Raw genomic sequence first — 20,797 nt, 5'->3', positions numbered from 1 at the left:
CGCCGAACACAGCTTTTGTAGTTGTGTGATGCTTTGGAGAATGATGAGCAACACTCCCTGTAGATTCATTCTATATAAGAATAAATCAGGAATAATAAAACAAAATATCATAGATGTTAAAATACAAAGAAAGGAAGAGTCACTGTTTACTTTGAACTTTTAAAGGAGCTATTTTATTCGAGCACTAAATATGTGGCTACGCACACACACACACGAACACACACAGACACTCTGGTGGAGTTACAGCACTGTGTCTGTGGTGTGGTGTGTTATCACCAGGCTGCTAATTAAAGGCCTACAACATTGAAGCAAGGAAACCCCAATGGAACAATGTTCATCTGGAGTTGAATTAATGTAAGAGCAGCAGTGATTACCACGAGGGCAGTCAGCCATTTCATATTTCCAGCACGAGGCAGTGGACCTCAAATTTTGACCATGACGAGATTTAAATGTACTTTTCCTCTGCGAGAGGCTAATCTCTGTTTCTTCTCTTCCTCCTTCACTATATTTCCCTGCTTTTCCCTGGTAATTGGTTCACATTCAGCTGAGGTATAGGCCTGTATAGCACACAGTCGGCTTTATCGATGGACAATATTTACCAAATGTGGACATATGAATGACAAATGGATCATAATTACTGTTTAGAAAACATCCAGAAAAGTACAAATAAAATAATAGTGCATCAATGATGTGAATTGGTACAAAGAAACACAGATTCTTATAAAACTGGATAAAACCATTGACCCTGTGTGAGGGTCTAAATCCATTAAACTCATGTTTTTATAGTTTCCCTCAATTCTCTTCCATTTATTTTTAACCATAACCTTCTCACGTTTGTATCTCAGATCATTTTTAATGTCTCCTGTTTTCTGGGTTTTACTCAAAGGAACCTTGACTACATTGTGGATTGGATGCGGATGGAAACTGCATTATTTACCTCAGGTGTTGGTCCAATAATGCTTTGTGCTACATGTGTCCCTTTTTAACATTAAATGCTGCTTTGTTGGAATTTATAAACATTGTTATTTATGTGCTACATTTATGACTTTATCTCCTTTTTATGAAATGTCAAATTTTTCAAAAGCCATCTCGCTCGCAGCGTCTGAACGTGCGTAAATGTTTCGTGCTACCCTTTCGCCGGTTGTCATAGCGATGAAAAGGTGATAATGGCATGTATTGCATTTTGAGTTGATTGCTACACGCTGATCTCGGTCAACTGATGCGTAATTGACACTCAATTCAGTGGGGGCTCTTTTCTGTTTTTCCTAATTTTTCCGTCACAATTGGAGATGTCTTTGTGGAGAAAGTAAAAAGAAAAAATGTAAAAACAGGTCAGAGGTGTTCAAGCGGTATAAAGGGTTCTCTCTTAGGCCATTCACGATGCAAGGTCAGGTCAATCTACAGTTGCTGCTTCTCACAGATCGACACGAGGTTGGGATCACCATTCAGAAAGCTCACTATTATAACGTCACCCCTCCAGAAGCTCTCAGTTCCTCTGGCCAAGTTGGGGATGGAGTGTGTGTGTGTGTGTGTGGCTGTGTGTGTGTGTGTGTGTGTGTGTGTGTGTGTGTGTGTGTGTGTGTGTGTGTGTGTGTGTGTGTGTGTGTGTGTGTGTGTGCTCTGCTCCCCATCCTGAAGTGGAGCTCCACGCTCTCTATGGAGAAGGGACCTCAGTGAATAGGTCCCCACTCAGGAGGAATAAAGGAACCCCTCCACTGGTTTGTTTTGGAAGCTGTCTTATTGATCTGTCTACCTATGAATGAATGCATTGGCCCAGTTTTTCCTGCTCGTGTAGACAATGCCACTCAAGGCCTGTGTTAACGTTGTTCCCAGAGAAAGGCGTGCATTAAGAGGAGTTTGGGAGCATTTGTAATTTCATCCCTCCATCTACTCCGCTAACCTTTCCCCACAAAGAATGGAGGTGGCAAACGAAGACACGGCAGATCGATGGCCATTGACTGCCTGAATCCATTTCAGTTTGCACGAGGGCATTTTCCATAAGTAGGTGATGCTGAGGCACAATCACCGTGTTATTGAGCAGTATCACACAAACACTATTTAATCTGGTAAAATAGACGGGAGTTTACAATTCGCCTGGGACCTTGGCGACCCGGAGAGGAGCCACTGTAAACACAGAGAAAGAGGAGCTCATGTGTGTGTAGTCTCCGAGTGCAGAATAAAGCAGCGTGGCTTCAGAAGGGGACATCTGTGTGGAACTATTTTTGAACAGGGTCCATCATGTGTATTTAGTGGGGCATATGATCATTGCAAGTACATCAAGCATGAATTCCATGGCCAGGCCATACCGTTGAAAAAACACTAGCTCTGCAGTAAAAGCGAAAAAGATATATAGAGCACATCACTTTAAGCAAGTTCCCAACACATCCCTTAAAAATGTTGTTCGTTTGCTGGGTAGATTTTTTTAAAACACACACAACTACCGTAAAACAAGAGAACAATTTAGCAATGCACAACATTTGATTTGGAGGGAGAGACACAGTATGTATGGGCCAGAGCAGGGATGTAGTCATCCAATGTTTAAATATGGTCAAATTCTCCCCCCCAATAAACTGACTTGTTAACTGGCCAAATAATAATAATAAAACTGTTATGCTATGACGACAAGCAAAAAGGATGACTGGAGAGGAGAGAGGAGAGAGGAGAGATGACTGGAGAGGAGAGGAGTGGAGTGGAGAGAGGGGAGGAGGAGAGGAGGAGAGGAGGAGAAAAGATGACTGAAGAGAAGGTTAGTGCAGGATCAATCCAAACCAATTTGCTAAACCTTTTGCTAAAATAACTGTACTCGTCCTCATAGATCTATAGCAATACATATATTTCTGTTCATTGTTTAAAAAATAATACAACATATTAAACATTGTGGGCCCAAATGTGTTTGCTGTCTTATTTCTAAAGTCTAGTGTAAACATGCATACATACATGTATATTTTATATAATTTTATATACTTTTGTAATTGTATTTTTTTTTAAATAAAAAATGTATATATAAAGTTAGATATAATACACAAACATGTTTATATTATCAAGTACACATTAGACTTACAATACAGTATTAAGCATTGTTTTAAATACAAAATTCATAACACTATCTTGTGTGTTAATGAGTTGTGAGATTTTGGTACCTTTTCATCAAAGTTAATATGGATGAATTAAATATCCACTCATTTGGGAACAATTACCAGAATTAAGTGACATACACCTGTGATTAGTTCTACTTCTTATGGTTTGGTAAGTTGTCTGCGCAACACATTTTATAACTATACATTTTTGAAATCCTCAATAGCCACTGATGAATAAATTTGGATGAAACAAACAGCTGCTGTGTGGCCCTCACAGGACTTTAATAAACACGGCCAATCGTTTAATTCGGACCAAATTCAGACTGAAGATTCACGGCCGTACCTGCCAGCCACTAACCAACCTGCCCACACCCTGCCTGAACTCTCACTGCATGACAGGAGAGGCACAGACCGCTGGTCGTCTGGCAGTGAACGTTTTTGTTTTGAGGGTGTAGCTTTGATGGGAATTTCAATTAGGAGGGGGTGGGCTGTATCGGTTGCATATTTTCAAAGTGTAGCCTGCTCTTGCGAGTTTTTCAAGGATTACCAACCCCAGCTTTACGCTGACTAAACCGTGAGCTCTTCTGTCAACTATAAACCAAAAGCTTAGGGATCCTGAGTTCAGGAGTTTTCCTAAAGAAAACAAAAAACAAGTGCCAGTCGTATCCAAGGATTCATGAATGGACCCATCTCCCTGTTGCTCTAATGCTGAGGCCTTATATAACCAATAGAGCATAAGGATCAAATAAAAAGGACGTAGTAAAGAACATAATTTATTTAAGACAAAATCTAAAGCAGAAATAAATACACGGAAGAACAACAACATGTGTGATGTACTCTAAGAACCCAAGAGTGAATAACAACACTTTCAGTGGTAACAAACTGAAGAAACGCCTCATCAGGCCAACGAATTCTGAGAGTTTCTCCAGGTACTTCTTACCTGACCAGACATAAAAAAAAATCTGTAACCGATTTGTCAAACACGTTTTCAAAAACTGATTTAATCCATCATGCACTCTATTAACAAAATAAAGTGAATATTGTTAAAATTAGAAATGTTTACAGGCCTCGACATGTGAAATAAATACAAAAAAAAACAAAGAAAGGACAAATCAATCAATAAAAAGTCATTAGGATAAATTAGATTTAGTTTAACAGGTAGAATTATGAAAGGGTATGGTGGAGAGGGAAGGAATTGCAGGTAAGGGGGCAGTTAAATCAACTCAACATACAAATCAGTGTTCATCAAAACAATCTAGAAATTAGGCAAGATTGATACATTCATTATGTGCATATTCCCTATGGTTTCAAACAGACAAACTGAGGCTAAGACTTTCGGCATCAGGAGCTTAAATGTGTGATATGGTGCTGCTCTGCTTCATAAAACGTGTTCTGTACACAATGCATAGAGCTGGAATGTGTGAACTGCAGCTCTATGATGACTGTAACGATGAAATGAAATTTGCCAGAGAACCACGCATATGTAATTGGTCTGAGAACACGTACCCTACATTCCTGAATAGAACAGACAATCACAATGACCCAGTGCAGCGTCTGCAGTGACTGCATGAGCTTACACCTACACCCTCTAACTACAGCGTGCAAAGACACTGTGTTTTCATTTAACCAGAACTAGTGATTCTCTCTTTATCAAGATGGATCTCTAGACACCACCCGACATCACATCCACAATTTGATCAGTTAGAAATAGAATAACAACTAAAAAATGATTGTTCTCAAAAGAGTTTAAAAGCAATGGATGGGTTTAAGTAAAAATAAAACAGGAAATGAGAACAAAGGCGGTAGCTTATCAACAGTGGTTGACATCCTTTCTTCTCGATCGCAATGCCCTTTGAGATTACAGCTGACCGAAGGCAGAGATCCGACACATGCAGACAGATGCAGACGCTACATGTTGTCTGTCAGAAGAACAACCTCAGATTCTCTCATAGCTTCAAGACGGCTCAGTTAAAACCAGGGTGGTCACAATGCAAAATTAAAAACATCACAAATTCTATCATTAAAAAAAACAAAACAACCTAAGTTTGTCCTCGATGGCAACTTCAATTAGACACATTTCAAACACATTAGATTCAAGCCAATGAGATGTTCACCCTGGAGTTTAACAATCTCGTGTAACTCTTCTTCAGTTGTCCACACTCAAAGACCCTGGTCAGGTCACGGCTCGTCCCATCCAACCCCCCCTCCCTCCTCTGACTACAAACACAAACGCACCGGCAAAACTCTTAAGACTCTTTCAGATTGCTTTGTGGTCCGTGGCAATGGAATTTTTACATCTGAATTTCAACACAAATATTTTTTTTTAGTTTTTCTCAAAAGACAAACATGAGGCCCCAGAATGGCAGTTATCAGTTTCCCCTAAAAAAAACGTAAGGAAAACATATAATTGAAGATGATTTTAGGAGAATAAGAAGTCACAGACCAGCCTCCACAAACCGCTCCAGATTCTATGATATTCTGTGAGCTACGCGTCCTCACTACGTTTTCACTGAGGGAAGCTAGCACTCTGATGGGCTGTGATACAGACTGGTTTATAGGTGGTTCCATGACTCTTAATGTCAAGGTGGTGCGCATAACCGCCAGCCAATAAAACTTAAACCTTACAGCATTTATCCAGTCAAGCAGAGTAACTCCAGCTTTTCCTGGATATGTCTGTGATATAAGTCATTGGCGGTAAATTTACAAGGGGGACAACAGGCTGAAATCGAACTGTTACTGTCATGCATGAACCTGCAAGAGTGGGGTTTTCTAAAGTAAAAGACAAAGTGTCGATGGATCAGTAACGGATTGTAATTGGCATCTGAGATAAAAGTATTATACCTCATATCGTTCAAATTTCATACACAAAATGGATCAGTTCCTCTTGACAATACCAATACACCACTGACACGGAATAATATTCTTTCCACTCGTACCTTTAGTCCGTCTCTTATTAAAATTTATAAATCTTGCCCTTCAAATTAAACACTGTGATTGTAGTATTAAAAACAATGACGAGTTCATAGAGTCATCTGTGAAGGAAGCACTGGAAGTTGAACCAGGAGCTCTGATGATATGGTCATTGAGAGGTGGTCAAAGGGAGGGAGGGAGGGAGGGAGGAGGTTGACGAGCAGAGTCATCAATCGGCCTCTGCTGCCCCGAATCAGTCCTTTCTGATCAGGCTGAACGTACAGCAGCACTGCGGGGGTCCGGCTGCCACTGCTGGGTTCCTGATGTTATGCCGCCATAAGATACTGATGGTAGAAGAGACCGAAGAGGGAGGTGGAGAAGAGGCAGGCGGCAATCCACCAAGTAAAGAAGGAGAAGAGGCCCCGGAAAAGCGAGGGGCTGAAAACAGTCCGCAGGCCTCCCAGGGCCACCGACAGCTGGGCTACTGACGCCCGGGCTCCTGTTTCTACCACTGAAGCTGGTGTTGGGGCGGCTACTGATGCCTCCCCCATCACTGAGTCAGAGTTCATGTCGTAGGTGCAAGGCAGGTCTTCTTCAAGAGAGACCCACCAGGAGTGTCCACCTGCCGGAGAGCGAGCAAAGGAAGAAAGATCAAACGTCTGGGAAGAAAAATAACAAATAAATCTTTAAAGAGGAAAAACATTGAGCGCTGCATGACTCACCTAAGGTTTTTAGCAGCAAAGTGGTATGCAGCAGTATCACCAGTGGTGCCACATACTGTAGTGCGATTACACACAAGTAGTAAAAAACACGCGCAACCTGAGTGAAAAAGGTGGAAGTGGTGAAAAAGAATAATAACATTAGTTCAGGCTTTTACACAAACTGTTTTATAAGTTAAAGTTTCTAACAAAAAACACCTGAAGCTGAGGTAAATATCAAATATCATTGATAGAACTCCAAATCATGATTAGATGTGATATTAAATATGATCACAGATGATACTTTGCCTGATGTCTGTTATATACATCAAAACCCTACCACAAAATGAGTTGTCACATAGGAGAGGCTGGTCTGCACTACACTGAGCTTGTTTACACCTTTACACTAACATCAGGGATTCTGTGGGTTTGAATAAGTCAGACTATTTCAGACCATAACAAATTCAATTTAAGACCTATGTCAAGTATGACAGAAATAAAGGAATATCGGAGTCCCAGAATTATTTACACTTGCCCATAACTGAAGATAAAGTGAAGTAGCCAAGTGGAGGATAAACCTCAAAATGCCACGTTATCTCACAAACCACAGATAGAGACAATAGGTATCCATGGCCTTTCCCAAAGAAAAGCTGAGTGTACGGAGATAAATTCTAACTGGGGTGTTTGTAGACAGTTATCAGTTCCATGTTGGTCTTGTTTATAGTTTTATTACACAGTGTCAATATCTGTATTGTTGACAAAGAACTACAATAAACAGACATTCCAAACTATGCACGCCATACTTAGTATTATTAAATGAACCTCAAAGTATTGTACAATTGTACGTTGTATTTTAACATATTTAATTAAATATTTGACTTTTTGGGACCACGTTTAAACCCTGATTGTTTGGGGGAGTTTGAAAAGACAATTACAATTACTGCGAACACCAATTTCCAACTGCACAAAAGTACAATAAAGTATTGTGCCCTGTTCCTTAATTCACAAAGACAGGGCATTAAATGTGGCTATATATATATATATATATATATATATATATATATATATATATATATATATATATATATATGCTATTAATAAAGGGAATACGCTTCTGCAAAGCAAACTACGTGGCTCCAATTAAGAGGAATATAGATCACTCCAATATACGTTCTAAAAGGGATTATTTATATACGTTTTATCATTTTATCATAGAATTACACTGGGGTATAACCATGATTAATATTGAATAAAACGATTATCTGACTCACCATCTTCTGCAGGTCAACGGTACTTATGCGACCCGCCTCCTTCTTCATCTGGTCCACACCCTTCTGGGCCAGGTTGAGGTAGGCCTGCAAATGATGTCTCATCATAGCGAGCCGGAGCAGACACATCAGTAAGATGGCCCATAAGCGCAGCGTATCATATGTCTGCTCAGTCATCCTGGTAGTAATAAGAAAGACAAGAGAGAGAGAGAGAGAGAGAGGAAGATTAAGGGATGACGGCTTTGCTGGCCCGCTAACTCAACCCATCATGTTTCTGCTCCATCACTTGGATGGTAGACAGAGACAATGAGACAGAAAGGAAAGATAGTAGGAGTAAAAAAAGAGTCATAAACAAGTCAAGACGAAGAAGTAAGAGAGGGTGAGGTTGAGATAAAAAGGTGAAAAGGGGAGTTAGGTAACATGAAAGCCGACTTAGTCAAGTTTGACCTTGAAGCCATCACAGGCTTTCTCCTGCTGTCAGCAGCAGGAGAAAGTTTGACACGTGTCAGGATTCAAACTTGCAACAAATGAAAAAGATGTTTATCTTAGTATGAATAACAAGCTGACAAATGGCAGCAGTTAGAGATGGAACAAAGAGCTTTCCCTCGGGTATGACTTAATATGTGTACAGTCTCATTTAAACAACGTTCCCATTGTGGTAATTTCATCTACGAACTGCAACACATTCCTTATCTCATTCAACCTTCATAAATTCAATTTTGATAACTGCTGTTGCATTGTTTACACCCATTTTCCAGCCACAATTACTTTTATTTTCACAGCTTGGCAACGTTGTCCCGTCGCTCCTGTTTGAGTGGCAGGTCATTAGCTTGCCAGGCAGCAACAGAGTCCGACTGGCTGCCAACCAAATACAGATCAATCTACTGGAGGTACGAGGATATGGATCTTTAACAGATTATTGTTTTTCGTGAAATGTTTACGCAATCTAATACATGTGCTACAAAGCAGTTAACCTCTGTCCGATCTCAATTAGGTTAACTATTTAAGATGGTTAACTTAAATTATTATTATATTGGTAGTATTCTGTACATCTGGGTCAAACACAAATTGTGAGAAACACATAATTACTTACAAAGGCACACTCTCCTTTCCCAGAGTAGGGTTCATTAGGTAGTCCTTCGTTATGGGCTTCACCCACAGCAGGACCATGATAAGAGGGGACAGGAAGTTGATATGAAGCAGAGTCCTGCAGAAAAGGAGATGTTACAAAAAATACATCAATTATAATGTTAGGTGATCAAATAATCCAACAACTTTGACTCTTTTTTCCTCTCAAAATCATCGATAAACCAATGAATTAAAAAGTGGGTAGGTCTCTGTAATCTTTGCTTTTTAATCTCAATTTGAAATTAACATGGAGAGGATAATGGTCCATATTATCAATACGACTGTCCCTGAGAGGGGTGAGAAGATAACTAAGGCGCAGATTTTGTAGGGCTGGGAGATAATCCCTGCTGGGGACAGGGTCTGAGGATGTAAGCTTGTGACAGCTAAAATGGGGAATGGAGGAGGAAGAGGAGGCCAGAAGAGGAGGCCAGAAGAGAAGAGAGTCTGCTATGCCAAAGTGGATTATCTGGATGCAATGTGCTCCCTGCTCTGCACCCCCTATCATGGTTGGAGACATGCCACCCAGTGTGTTCTGAAACAGAAATCTGCCCCAACTGAGGAAGTCTTCATCTGACTCACAAGGTGCTCTCTGGTATCTGACACACTCGGAATAGTAGGAGACAAGTACAACGGTGCTATACTTGCATTCATGGTACTCTAAAATAGGGTAGACTGATATTTGAGTTCTGTGTTTGTGGCCAATTTGAGCACATCAAAACCATAGAACTGGAGAGACCACTCTGGATAATATTATTTCTCCTAGTTCTGATCTTACGGTCTATTCTGTTCATTTTATAATGTTTTATTTTATCTTGATTTTAGTCTTTTCTCATCTGTAACCTTTTTCCATTTCTGTATCTGTGCTTCATTGCTTGTGATCTTCAAGTTGCTTTTAAATGTTTTCTCATTGTTTGCTTTCAATGCCTTTTTGAATTTCTAACTCGTTAAGGACTTTGTAACTGTGTTTTGAAAGGTGCTTTATAAAGTTTATCATTAATAATACAATATTTTCAATATCAGCTGAAACATAAATGAAGAATTCTCTACATCATATGTGATAAAACTAAAAGTTAAATACTGAAGATAATGCTATCAACAAAGTGTGGGATGTGAAACATTTGCAACTGGAAACTAATCTTCAAGGTCATTTTCCACCGAAGACTGTTGTGGCTTCCTAAAGATAAGAAATGAATCAAATGTATTCCATGACAAGAACACGAGAGAAGGCAAAAGCAAAAACGTATTTGTGTGGTGTACTCACTGTGTAAATTTGGCTGTGGTGAGATTGAGTGCATCGAGGTGCATCTGGGCCAATCGTAGACCAGGGAAAGTTAGAAATGCTCCAATCAGGGAGCAGAGCAGAGCTAGGATCAGCTTGAAGGTGAGTTTAGATATAGGACCCCTGTGTAAAAAAAACAAAAAAAACACACATGGTGATACTACTGTAGTTTCACGAGTCATAAAGAATTCATGAAGGTGGAGAAAACAAAAACGATACTGCGAGAATACTGATATTGTACTTACTGGGACTCTAAACCCTGGTTCTCCAGAAACTGTAGAGCGCTGTCAGAGAAGTTTGCAAAACCTGGAAATGAAAAAAATTAAATATATTCAGCAGTGACTCACACACCGGGGGTGAAAGTACTAAAATGTGGTTGTTAGCAACAGGGTCATTTTAAAGACAAGCCTGGCGGAGAACTCACCGGTCTCAAGACCAAACTCCAGGTAGTTTTCAGTGACGATGAGAATGGCCATGGCTTTGACAAAAAAGAAAAAACCAAAAGTAATACAGAGTGAGCGCTCGCCTCCTTCCTCGAGCTTGAAGTAGTGGGCCGTTAGAGAGAAAAGGGTCTTACTGAGGGGACAGAGTCAAGGGAAATCAGCACCAAACGCACACTGGCATTTAAAGCTAATCCAAAGCGCTTTGCAGATACATTTCTAAATTCTTTTCACAGGTTCAAGGGAACCAGAAATAAGTCTTTGCGATCAACCACCGCAAAAAACTTTATAGCACAGTAACAGACAGATATTCACCACACAAAACCATACTCATCTTTTCCCAAGTTCGGGCACACTTAACTGCTCCATGTGAACCCTCAACCCTTTCGTGCCACACAGACCCTGCAACACACACAATATGTGTGAGTACAGAGTGTGTGGGACTGTGGCACCAGTGGGCGCCATCAAGCTCGCAATAGTGTTTTACTCGGCCCCCGTTGACACTGATCGGAAGGCTAAGGACAGAGCGTGTTTCTAAAGTCAACTCCGGTCGCCACGGAGATGAAACTCCCAGTTCACGGAACATTTCAGGTGACAGCATGCCAATTTTTCACTCCCTTTCAGTCCATTTCAAGAAAGGTATTCAATCCAATACGGTCTTCTTTCTGTCTCTAACCCGTATTCAGTGCTGTGAAGACAGCTGTATAAACACTCGGCAGACGAGTTAGAGCCAGCGTGAGGTTGAAACTAGAAATACAGCCACGTTTGAGCTGTCATGTAGCGGCCTACAATTATGATACAGCCGAGCTGGCCTGTAAACATAGGCCAAGCGTGAGGATATCCAGTCTTTTTTATCATATTTCACTAAACAAGAGGGAGACTCCAGTGGTTTTATCAGTGGACAGGCTAACAGAGCAGTGGAGCTGATCTCCAGGCCAAGAGTCTTAAACATGTCATCAGAGCCGAAATAGGAAAACTGAAATCGAGGGTCCCATTAACACATATATTGCGCCAACATATTCCCTCATCTTCATACTCCAGTGTCATCTGTTCCCAAGTCTGCCCCCCCCCAAGCATATCAGCCTGTTGGGCTGTGAAAATTGGGCCTCCAATCTCGGGGGTAGGCAGGAAATGACACACCATCTGACCATAGTGAGCTGGGCCCGAGCGGGAGCACTGGGAAGATTGATCCCTGTGGTTGGTGGCAAGGATAATGCATATTATTTAACCATCATTCAGCGTAGCAAAATAGCAGGTAGCTGTGGAGCATAAAGGTGCTGGCAGCCAAAGCTTTAGCAGTCATTTTACAGCCTCTCACCACCACTGCTGCAACCACACAATCACGCTAGAATGATGCAGACTCTCTTATAGACAATGAGATGTTAACCTATGGCATATACAGGGGCTGTTAGGAAGAATGTAACGTGGAAATAATTGAAAGCCCGAAGGAGAGTCCATAAAACATAGGTTTGCGGAGCTGAAACATTGCATGTTACCAACCAACCCACACACTTGATGCACAGCAGAAATATGTTCTTAGATTAGTGTGATATGAAAAAAACAAAAAACAAACCAAGATGTAAAGAGTAACTGATGTAAGGATACATGACGAAGGCAAGTACGAGCAGGCACCAGACCACACTGATGTTCATCTCTCCTGAGGGCTGAGCCACGCTGTAGTAGAGTTCTGTTATCAGATAGACCACAGTTGCCGCTACTGTGAAATCCACCAGCCACTGGAACTCTGGGAAGTAGTGCAATGCTGGGGGCACACACAGAGTATAATTAGATCCATACAGCCCAGTATACATGAACATTAAACATGTGAGAATGAAAACTTGGGATTATAGATGTTTGTCCTGTTAGATTTATACCTAATGTGTCGACTTCTGTGATGCATTTCGTCTCCAGCTGTAAGTCTATGTCCTTTGGAACTGTTAGCGGCTTATTGTCAATGTGACCATTGTACTTCCTAAGGAAAAGAGGTGCAAAACAACAAGGGGGGGTCAGGAAAACAATGGTAGCAACTCCAGAATGCAGCAAATGCAATGTTTGACCATTGAAAAACAGCTTAATGTTGTAATCTTGCAGACATTTGTTCAGGTTTGTTTGGCAACTTGTCTTTCATGCAGATAAAAATAACAAGAGGGTCAATGAACACATTTTTACACTTTCTTTTTTTAGCATGTGTAAAAGTTAACCTCACTGGTTCACTTTGAGAACTTTATAAATTACGTGTTTAACCTTACTAGTGACAATTTACACAAGAAAACCATATGTTTTACAGTTGATATCCCATCTCCATTATAGTTAATCCATCACAGATAAAATATGATCCAATATCCAATACTCAAATTTAATTTATTGCAAAGCTGTGAGCATACACGGTACCCTCTATATTCAATACTTAGCATAGTTCTATTTATATTTTTTGCCACTAATACTTCTGGACTTCCATGACCGAGCGCATAGGCGGTGCTAAACCGCTGACAGCAGGTGAATGGATTGCTGTTCTTTAGGTCTGAAGAACTGTCTGGTGGGCCTCCTCAGTTCTGGGCTTTGTTTGTTCAGCCTGGTGTGTGTCTGTGTGTGTGTGCTCGATTCACGGGACAATACCACTGAAAGACTTTCGGGCCAAACATGCCCCGGACAGATTTCATCTCTGAGGCACCTGACGGGGGGAGAAAGGGGGCTCAGCAGCTCAGGCACCCCTCACTGAGGGAGTCAGATGGTTGACAAAGGGAACGGAGCTGCATGGCACGAGCTGGCAAAAGGACAGTGGTCCATCTTTTCCTTCAAGGGATTACTGAGCATGTGGTGCTGGAGAGCATTGACCTGCCTCATACAGGGTTGGAGAAAGGACTGTGCTACAAAACCGCCTTGAGTAAGGAGCTGGACACCATGTGGAACAGTAAGGATTAGCATTCAGTTGTGAGTTCAATTTGAATTCACATTAAGAGGGCGAGCACAAAGGAAACAGAGCCAAATTCACATTTTCAACATATGGTATAACTTCCACCTGCAGCCATAATGACTGAATAGTAGTTTTTTTCCCACTTTAATTGCAAAGTGGTCTTAAAGGAAAACCATCCTCCAGAATCAAAGCTTGACATCTGACCACTTTGAAGATATAATGCAGATACAATCCTTTTAAACTGTCATCCCTTAAAATAGCCTTGATAGTAATGGCTCCAAAAAAACAGGACCAGATTTCCTCACATCCACTAGACGGGGTCCACTTCTAAGCCAAGTTGCTCTGAGCCCAGATGAAGAGTCCGTAAAGGAACAAAACAACAAAAATAGACTTCTGTCTCCTCACTTCAAACATGCCGTAAATGAGCCACACAAACACACATCAGCGTCATCTCCCTGCCGACATGCCTGTGGTCTCCATCCATCTCATACGTCTGCGTCTCATCTTTGCTTTCCTCTCTGATGAAAGGGGTGCCTTTCGTACCTGCTCTGTGCCACCGCATTTCCCCAGCCCCCAAACAATAGCCCTTCTTCATTTCATTTCTGCACCCCCCCCCCCTCACAACCTACCTGTCTTTCCTCTTCTGTCCTTTTTGTTTCCCTGCTAAGCTCCTCAGCTCATCTTCCGTGGGGTGCTGATACCACCGCAGACTGTGAACAAAGAAAATGAAAGAGATCAGGCTCAGACTTGTACAGAGAAGGAAACAAAAGATATAATATAATTAAAATCTAAGTTTTAGGGTTAGAAAAAAACAAAACAGACTTAAGTTAGATTTCCTGGCCAACAATATAATTATTGACACATACTGACTAAGAAGATTAATAATATCGATTTTTGACGATGGAAAGAGAAGGAAGTGGATTCAACATTAGATGTAATGAGTAATTAATACTGTAAAGTCACCCTCTCTTCACTTCCATTTCTTGTAGGAATAAGGGAATTTCACTTACTGTTAAAAGCTTAAATTGCCTTTTCATTACACCTTAAAGAAATATCGAAAATCTCTTTGAAAAATGCTCTTGAAAGCAGTGACATTAAGTCTTGATTCTACGAAACATGACTCAAAGCCTCATTTTGTAACAGCTCTGAGATTAATGAATAACTCCTGAAAAACAAACACAAAACAGACACTTGTGAGACGCTTTGCAACATCAGTCCTTAAGGTACCAAGCTTGAAATAGGAGGTAATTTAGGAGCTTTCTTTACAAAACAAACCTCCTCAACTTTTTTTTTTAAGAAACCCTCCTGTCAAACCATCCTGAGAAGCACACTGTGTGGCGGAGGAGGATAGAAAGAGCACAGCTTGTTTTTCCCCCTGTATATTTATTTATTATGGAAAATTAATTACAAAGTATTCTGGAGGGACACTTCAGGCCTACTGCTTATGGCAAAAAAGTTTTCAAAAAATGTTTCAGCAGTGCCCTGAAAAGAAAAATTAATGAATTATTAAACGTGTTCCAAAAATCTGTTTACTGAAAAACATATGTGACACTAATTAGGGGAAATGAGGCCAGCACTATATTTGTATGTACTTTTCTCTCGGGTCATCCCGATATTTCAGTGCCCTTTGGTCTTTGCAGTGTGATTTAATGATTCTTTTACTTCTTCAATCCAAACTGTTTGGAACACTCTCCCATCTGAGTAAACATTTTGATGCCCATTGTTCTGGACTCGTTTTGAAATAAACTTCTCAGAAGGCAAAGGAAATTGTAGAAATGAAACAACAGCACTTGGAAGAACTATTCAAAACAGCATGTATGGGATTTTACATTACCTGCCACTGCAGAGAAGCCATCTTGCGAAGGAATAATGAGGTATTATTTTTTGAATTACACTGGCCATTACCATGGTAACCACCAGCTGCACACCGATCACACCCTGTGGAAATGAGATGGGGGTTTAAAAATCACATTTAAACAGTAATTATACATGCCACAAAGCACTTACACACATGAAGTATGGGTTTATATGGACTAATACGTACTGGAGCATGTCTTCTCAGATTAAAAAGAGTTTAAAATGCAATTTAAAGTCTTTTATCAATCTCATATCAAAAGTCTTGGCATTACACCTTAACTGCAAAATGCTCAGTGAATGCCGTTCTTTATCTTGCTGATAGCGGGGCCACAGATGTTCTTCCAACAAACATGTTTGCAGCACAGAGAGATTAATGATTACTATAAGACTTTGTTTGAGCAAGTTAACACTGCCTCTAATGTATCTCAGGACAATTAAATTCCTTGGCAATGTAATGAAAGGTGAGATCATAGATTTGGTTATAATGGTGCTTCTTTGCCCTGCTAGCAGTGAAGCCTAAGATGATGTGAGTCCAAAGTTTTCAGATGTGAATATTCATGGTCCCCAGAGGCTTCACCTTCAGGTCAAAGGTTCCATTTGTATCTACATTTGGTTAATGGTTTCAAGAGGATGAACCCCTTTGATTTGAAAAACAACAAGGGCCTTTCCATCAGGCCAAGAGTCTGATTTAAAAGCACCAACACATTATGGGCTGGATGGTTTCAATCAGATTTACTTTGTAAATAATACTGTACAAGTTGTTGAAAGATTAGACTCCACAAACTTTATCAAGAACTCAAACACAGAATGACCTTCATTTGTCCATGAATACAGAGGGATTAATCACTTCAGTGTTAGCCGGTCAAACAAAACAAAAAATGTAGATGTGCCACATTACTAAAAACAAATGATTTAAAGCTGCTATGTGTGTAATATGGCGTCTTTTGAAGTAGAACCAAAAAGAAAACTTAAATACTGAAGCATCAGCAGTCTTCCAGGTCACCTCCATTACCATTCTGACATCCATTTCCAAGTTCCTTAAATAACTGACACTTTTATTCATGTTGCTATGATGACTGTCAATCATATGAGCCAGATAGCCGGAACCAGATGACCCCAACAACTCTCATGTGGCATCACAGTAAACAATATGGTGCCTGGGATTCCCCACTACTCTGCAGATTATAAGATGCCTCTGGTGCAATGAGATTTCAAGTCAATTTGCAGCAAGCAGCAGACACAGTGTTGGCTGACATGTCGATCTAAACCTTGAGGTGACTGAGCTTTGGCAACCAGGGGAAATTGTTCTATAATTGGACAACCAAATAGTAACACCATTAATATATCTAGTTATTTTGGTAATTAATTCACCAGATTAGCCACAAAATGGCATTCATATTTGACTTTTTTCTCTATGTAATGTAAATATAAAATATCATGGTACAGTATAGTGATTCAATTTCAAATCAATTATAGAGTGACGGATGATTAGTAACATTCGCCGACAACTAAGACCCAAAATCAAAATCAAATTACCACTTTTACCTTGATACCAGACATGTAATGGTAGCTATTTTGAAACACTTCCACAACAAACTGTAAGGGATTTAGTTAATAAATCCCCAATTACTGTAATCTGAGTACATTTATTTGGGTTAATACAATGATCACTGAACTATGCTCGGCCAGGAAACTGTCACAATGTCAGCCGCCACGTGCCCGGGAGAATGAACAACTAGCACCTGCCACAGGAGGTAGATCGCCAAAGACTTAGTAACACAAGGGGAACATCAACCCAGCACTTTTGGATCAATATTCACTTAGGCTTATGAGGCCAAAATCATTACCTTCATGCTGCGCTTTTATCCACTCACTGTAGGGTAAGGTCTGCGGGCTGGCCCATCTCTTTGGCTATCAGTAGGAATTATTGATATCTGTGCCTGCCCCCACTTGAGCCAAGAGAACCAATTAGAGAACTAATCTCCCCTAAAAAAATGTTTTTTTTCTCTTTGCCAAAAACAGTCCCATGCCTGGGCTTGCACCTATAGGCATGCACCAGTGAATCTACACTTACAAGCTCATCACAAAGTCATGTGGCCTTCTTTGTTTTGTCAACATGATGTTTACACAACAATGAAGTTCAGTGGGCTTATCTTCACCCATTTGAGTGATGGCAATGTGACAGTGCCATATGATAATATGTTAAGATTAAATTTCTTCAACTGAGAAAAAACTACAATAATTGACGTTGATGCATGATGGATAAGAATGGATCGTCATTCTTCATTTCACAGAGGACTGTAATTTTTGTGGTAATGGATATAAAAATACCAATTTCACTTCTAATGTGTAACTTGGTGTCAACCATGAGACTCATTAGTCATTTTATGCATAGAAGGGAAATTTAAATCAGGACTTGATCTCTTTAAAAAGTAAGATACTGACTCTGCTGACATATGTCAATTGGGTCAGTCTCTTATTCACCAGCTGCTTTGCCTATTCTGGCTATAATGAACCATACCCTATATGCCCTTAAGTTACTACTGATGATGTTGATAACACTACTTAATATGGCCGGCTTGTTCACTGACATGATATTTTACAATAAGTGATACTTTTGGCGATCCTATGGCTAGTTGAATGTGCTGGTGTAACCTTGCATATGTCCTGCTTGTACCCTAATGCTGGACAATAAGCAAACATTCATCATACAGAGCAACTCTGTCACTGATACTGTTAGACTGTACCAGGTGTAGAAGGAGGAAGGGAATGACGTCTAGACAAGAAAAGTGATGAGGCCAGACTTGTACAGTAGACCTAGATTTTAGATTGGTGGTGGAGATCTCCAGTGTCACCAGGCATGAGATAAGCTCCAAAAGCTTAAGTCAATACCTCCTCTGGAGTCACGGGAGTGGGTGCCTATAATTTGACAATTATAGTGACCAGACACAACCTCTCTGACTCAAGATATTTCTCCATGTGAGTAATGGTCATGCTATATAGGTCAAAAGCAGAAAGCCTTAGCTTGGTGGATGCTGACCATTCGCTGTGGGGGAGCTGCAAGGATCTCAGGCCTGGGGGAAATTGAGCCAGCATGGGACTCCCTTATCTTGCCCATGCCGCTTCACCCCCTCCACACAACAACCAAATGAAATCTGTAGGGGGTTGAAAGTGGGAGCTGCAGCGATAACCACCATATCAATATAAGCTCAAGTACCTCACAACTATTTGCTAGGAAAACTAACTCTCTGGCAGTGAAACCCCTTATTGACCGAGACTTCCTCAATTTTATTCATCTTGACTACTCTTGGGTCAATTTAATCCTGCTTTGGCAGTAAACTCTTAAAGTATTGACTGTTGGAAGTCCAAGACCACATATTATATTACTACTAATGCTGTGGTTAAGATGATTCTATACTTTAAACACTGTGGCTGAGGGGTAGAGTGGTTGTCCTCCAACCAGAAGTTCGGCGGTTCGATCTTCAGTCTTCCCCATCTGTATGCCGAAGTGTCCCTGGGAAAGACACTGAACCCCATTTGCCCCTCATAGATGTTGAATGTACTTATTGTAAGTCGCTTTGGATAAAAGCATCCGCCAAATGACATGATATGTTATGTTACTTACAAAAAAAGGCCAAATAAAACTATAACAAATAGTGTGATAAGCAACTAGATGGTATCCAGGATGTTTGTCATTTTACTCTTTGGCTGAAGTTTTCTTTTCCCCCTCCATCTCCCTTGATATTACAGGATGGTGGCACTACAATGAACTGGAAATACCCATATCTAATCTGATTGTTCTACCTTCTTAATTTGAAGAATGAATAACCACCTGTCTAGCAATCATTTACACATTCGTGAAATCCTCACTACTGTCCTTTCCGACAGTAGCTGCTGCAACAGATGATAACATTCAGCAGGGGAGAATAATACAAATCAACTCATCTAATGTTCATTATGTAAACACAGCACACAGACAGCATCCCATCTAAAAGTTGATACTGACAATTCTGCTGCTGTAAATTTAGATTCTAAACATCAGCGGTATTTAGGAGGGACATGTTCAGATTATTACACTGTCATGGATGCAATTACAGCAGCAATGACCACAAATGTAATTACAAACCTGCAGTGCACATCTATTATTTTCTCTCGATACATTTATGTCTTTAAAAATGCTTGTGAAACCCTGAATACACTGATAGGCTTTACAGTTCCTCTGAGGGCATCTTAAGGTCAAACTGAGACAGGTGAGGTGCGTGAACACAGCTCGTCTTCTCCCATAGGTGCCCTGCTGCCAGGTGACTGGCATGCTAACAGCTAATGCTGGTGCAGTTCATGCAAATATAGCACGTATCTTCCACTTCTACCCTGCAAGATTAGCCACTGTTAGCACTTCACAACAACATATGCGACCGAACACCTTGGAAAACGTTACATTTATACGCTTGTTAGCATCACTGGGCTGCAGTCGGTGTGTGGCTAACGCTAGCTGCAATGCTACACTGGCTAGCCGGCTACAGGCACCTGTTCTGGCTAGCAAGCTAAACCATCGTTAACACAATGACACGTTCACTGAAAACATGAAGACGTCAGAAACATCGAAAGGGGGACATGCACATCGGAGATGATGCAGCATCAAGGCATGAGGAGAAAGCGTTGCGTTCAGGTGCTCCGTGACACACTCACCATGTTGATGCAGTGAAACGGACTCTACCCCGACAACACTGAGCAGCCCGAGTCGGAAATGAGGCGGCGAGGAGCACATAAGACCTTCGTGCGATGTTTGTGCACCAAATGAAGCGGGTGTCTCATTCAAACTGTCTTCGTATCATCACAGACACGGGTTACATCGTAGATTTACCCCTAAAAAAATCAATGGACTCAGCCTCCGATCCTCGGTATTTTCAACTGCAATAGAGGTCACGCTGAAACTCTGGGTAAGAAGGGGTCCTCGGATTTGCCTGTCCCGCGAGAGAGAGAAATTACGATTAAAAAATATATATTTTGTTGCATATCGAGATTTAAACAAGACCCTACACTATTGAGAATGCATATGTAGTCTGAAAAAAATTATATTACTTAAAAATAATACTGGATTTAGTATTTTTGGACAGGATTAGTATGTAACACCGCAAGTATGAAATAGGACCCCCTTAACCGGAAGAGAGCAGAGTCCCTGCTACACACGACAGATCGGCAGTGAGGCAGTGGATTCAGCGCAGA

At 40.7% G+C, this 20,797-nt stretch overlaps 1 protein-coding gene across 1 annotated transcript; it reads right to left on the bottom strand.

The window, feature by feature from the left end:
- Nucleotides 1-3,837: 3,837 nt before the first annotated feature.
- On the bottom strand, nt 3,838-20,492 carry tmem161b (transmembrane protein 161B). The gene is made up of 12 exons (XM_035166496.2): nt 20,261-20,492; nt 15,549-15,652; nt 14,344-14,424; nt 12,675-12,772; nt 12,406-12,562; nt 10,785-10,936; nt 10,606-10,666; nt 10,343-10,483; nt 9,047-9,160; nt 7,957-8,131; nt 6,710-6,806; nt 3,838-6,609 (listed from the first exon to the last, which is right to left on the bottom strand). Exons 1-12 carry the CDS (start codon nt 20,261-20,263, stop codon nt 6,314-6,316), a joined length of 1,479 nt encoding a protein of 492 aa, XP_035022387.1. The 5' UTR covers nt 20,264-20,492; the 3' UTR covers nt 3,838-6,313.
- Between the last annotated feature and the right edge of the window lie 305 nt (nt 20,493-20,797).

The sequence above is a fragment of the Hippoglossus stenolepis genome, chromosome 9 (genome assembly GCF_022539355.2).
Source record: "Hippoglossus stenolepis isolate QCI-W04-F060 chromosome 9, HSTE1.2, whole genome shotgun sequence".
NCBI classification, from domain to species: Eukaryota; Metazoa; Chordata; class Actinopteri; order Pleuronectiformes; family Pleuronectidae; genus Hippoglossus; species Hippoglossus stenolepis.
This window is presented reverse-complemented; position numbering and strand designations above follow the sequence as displayed.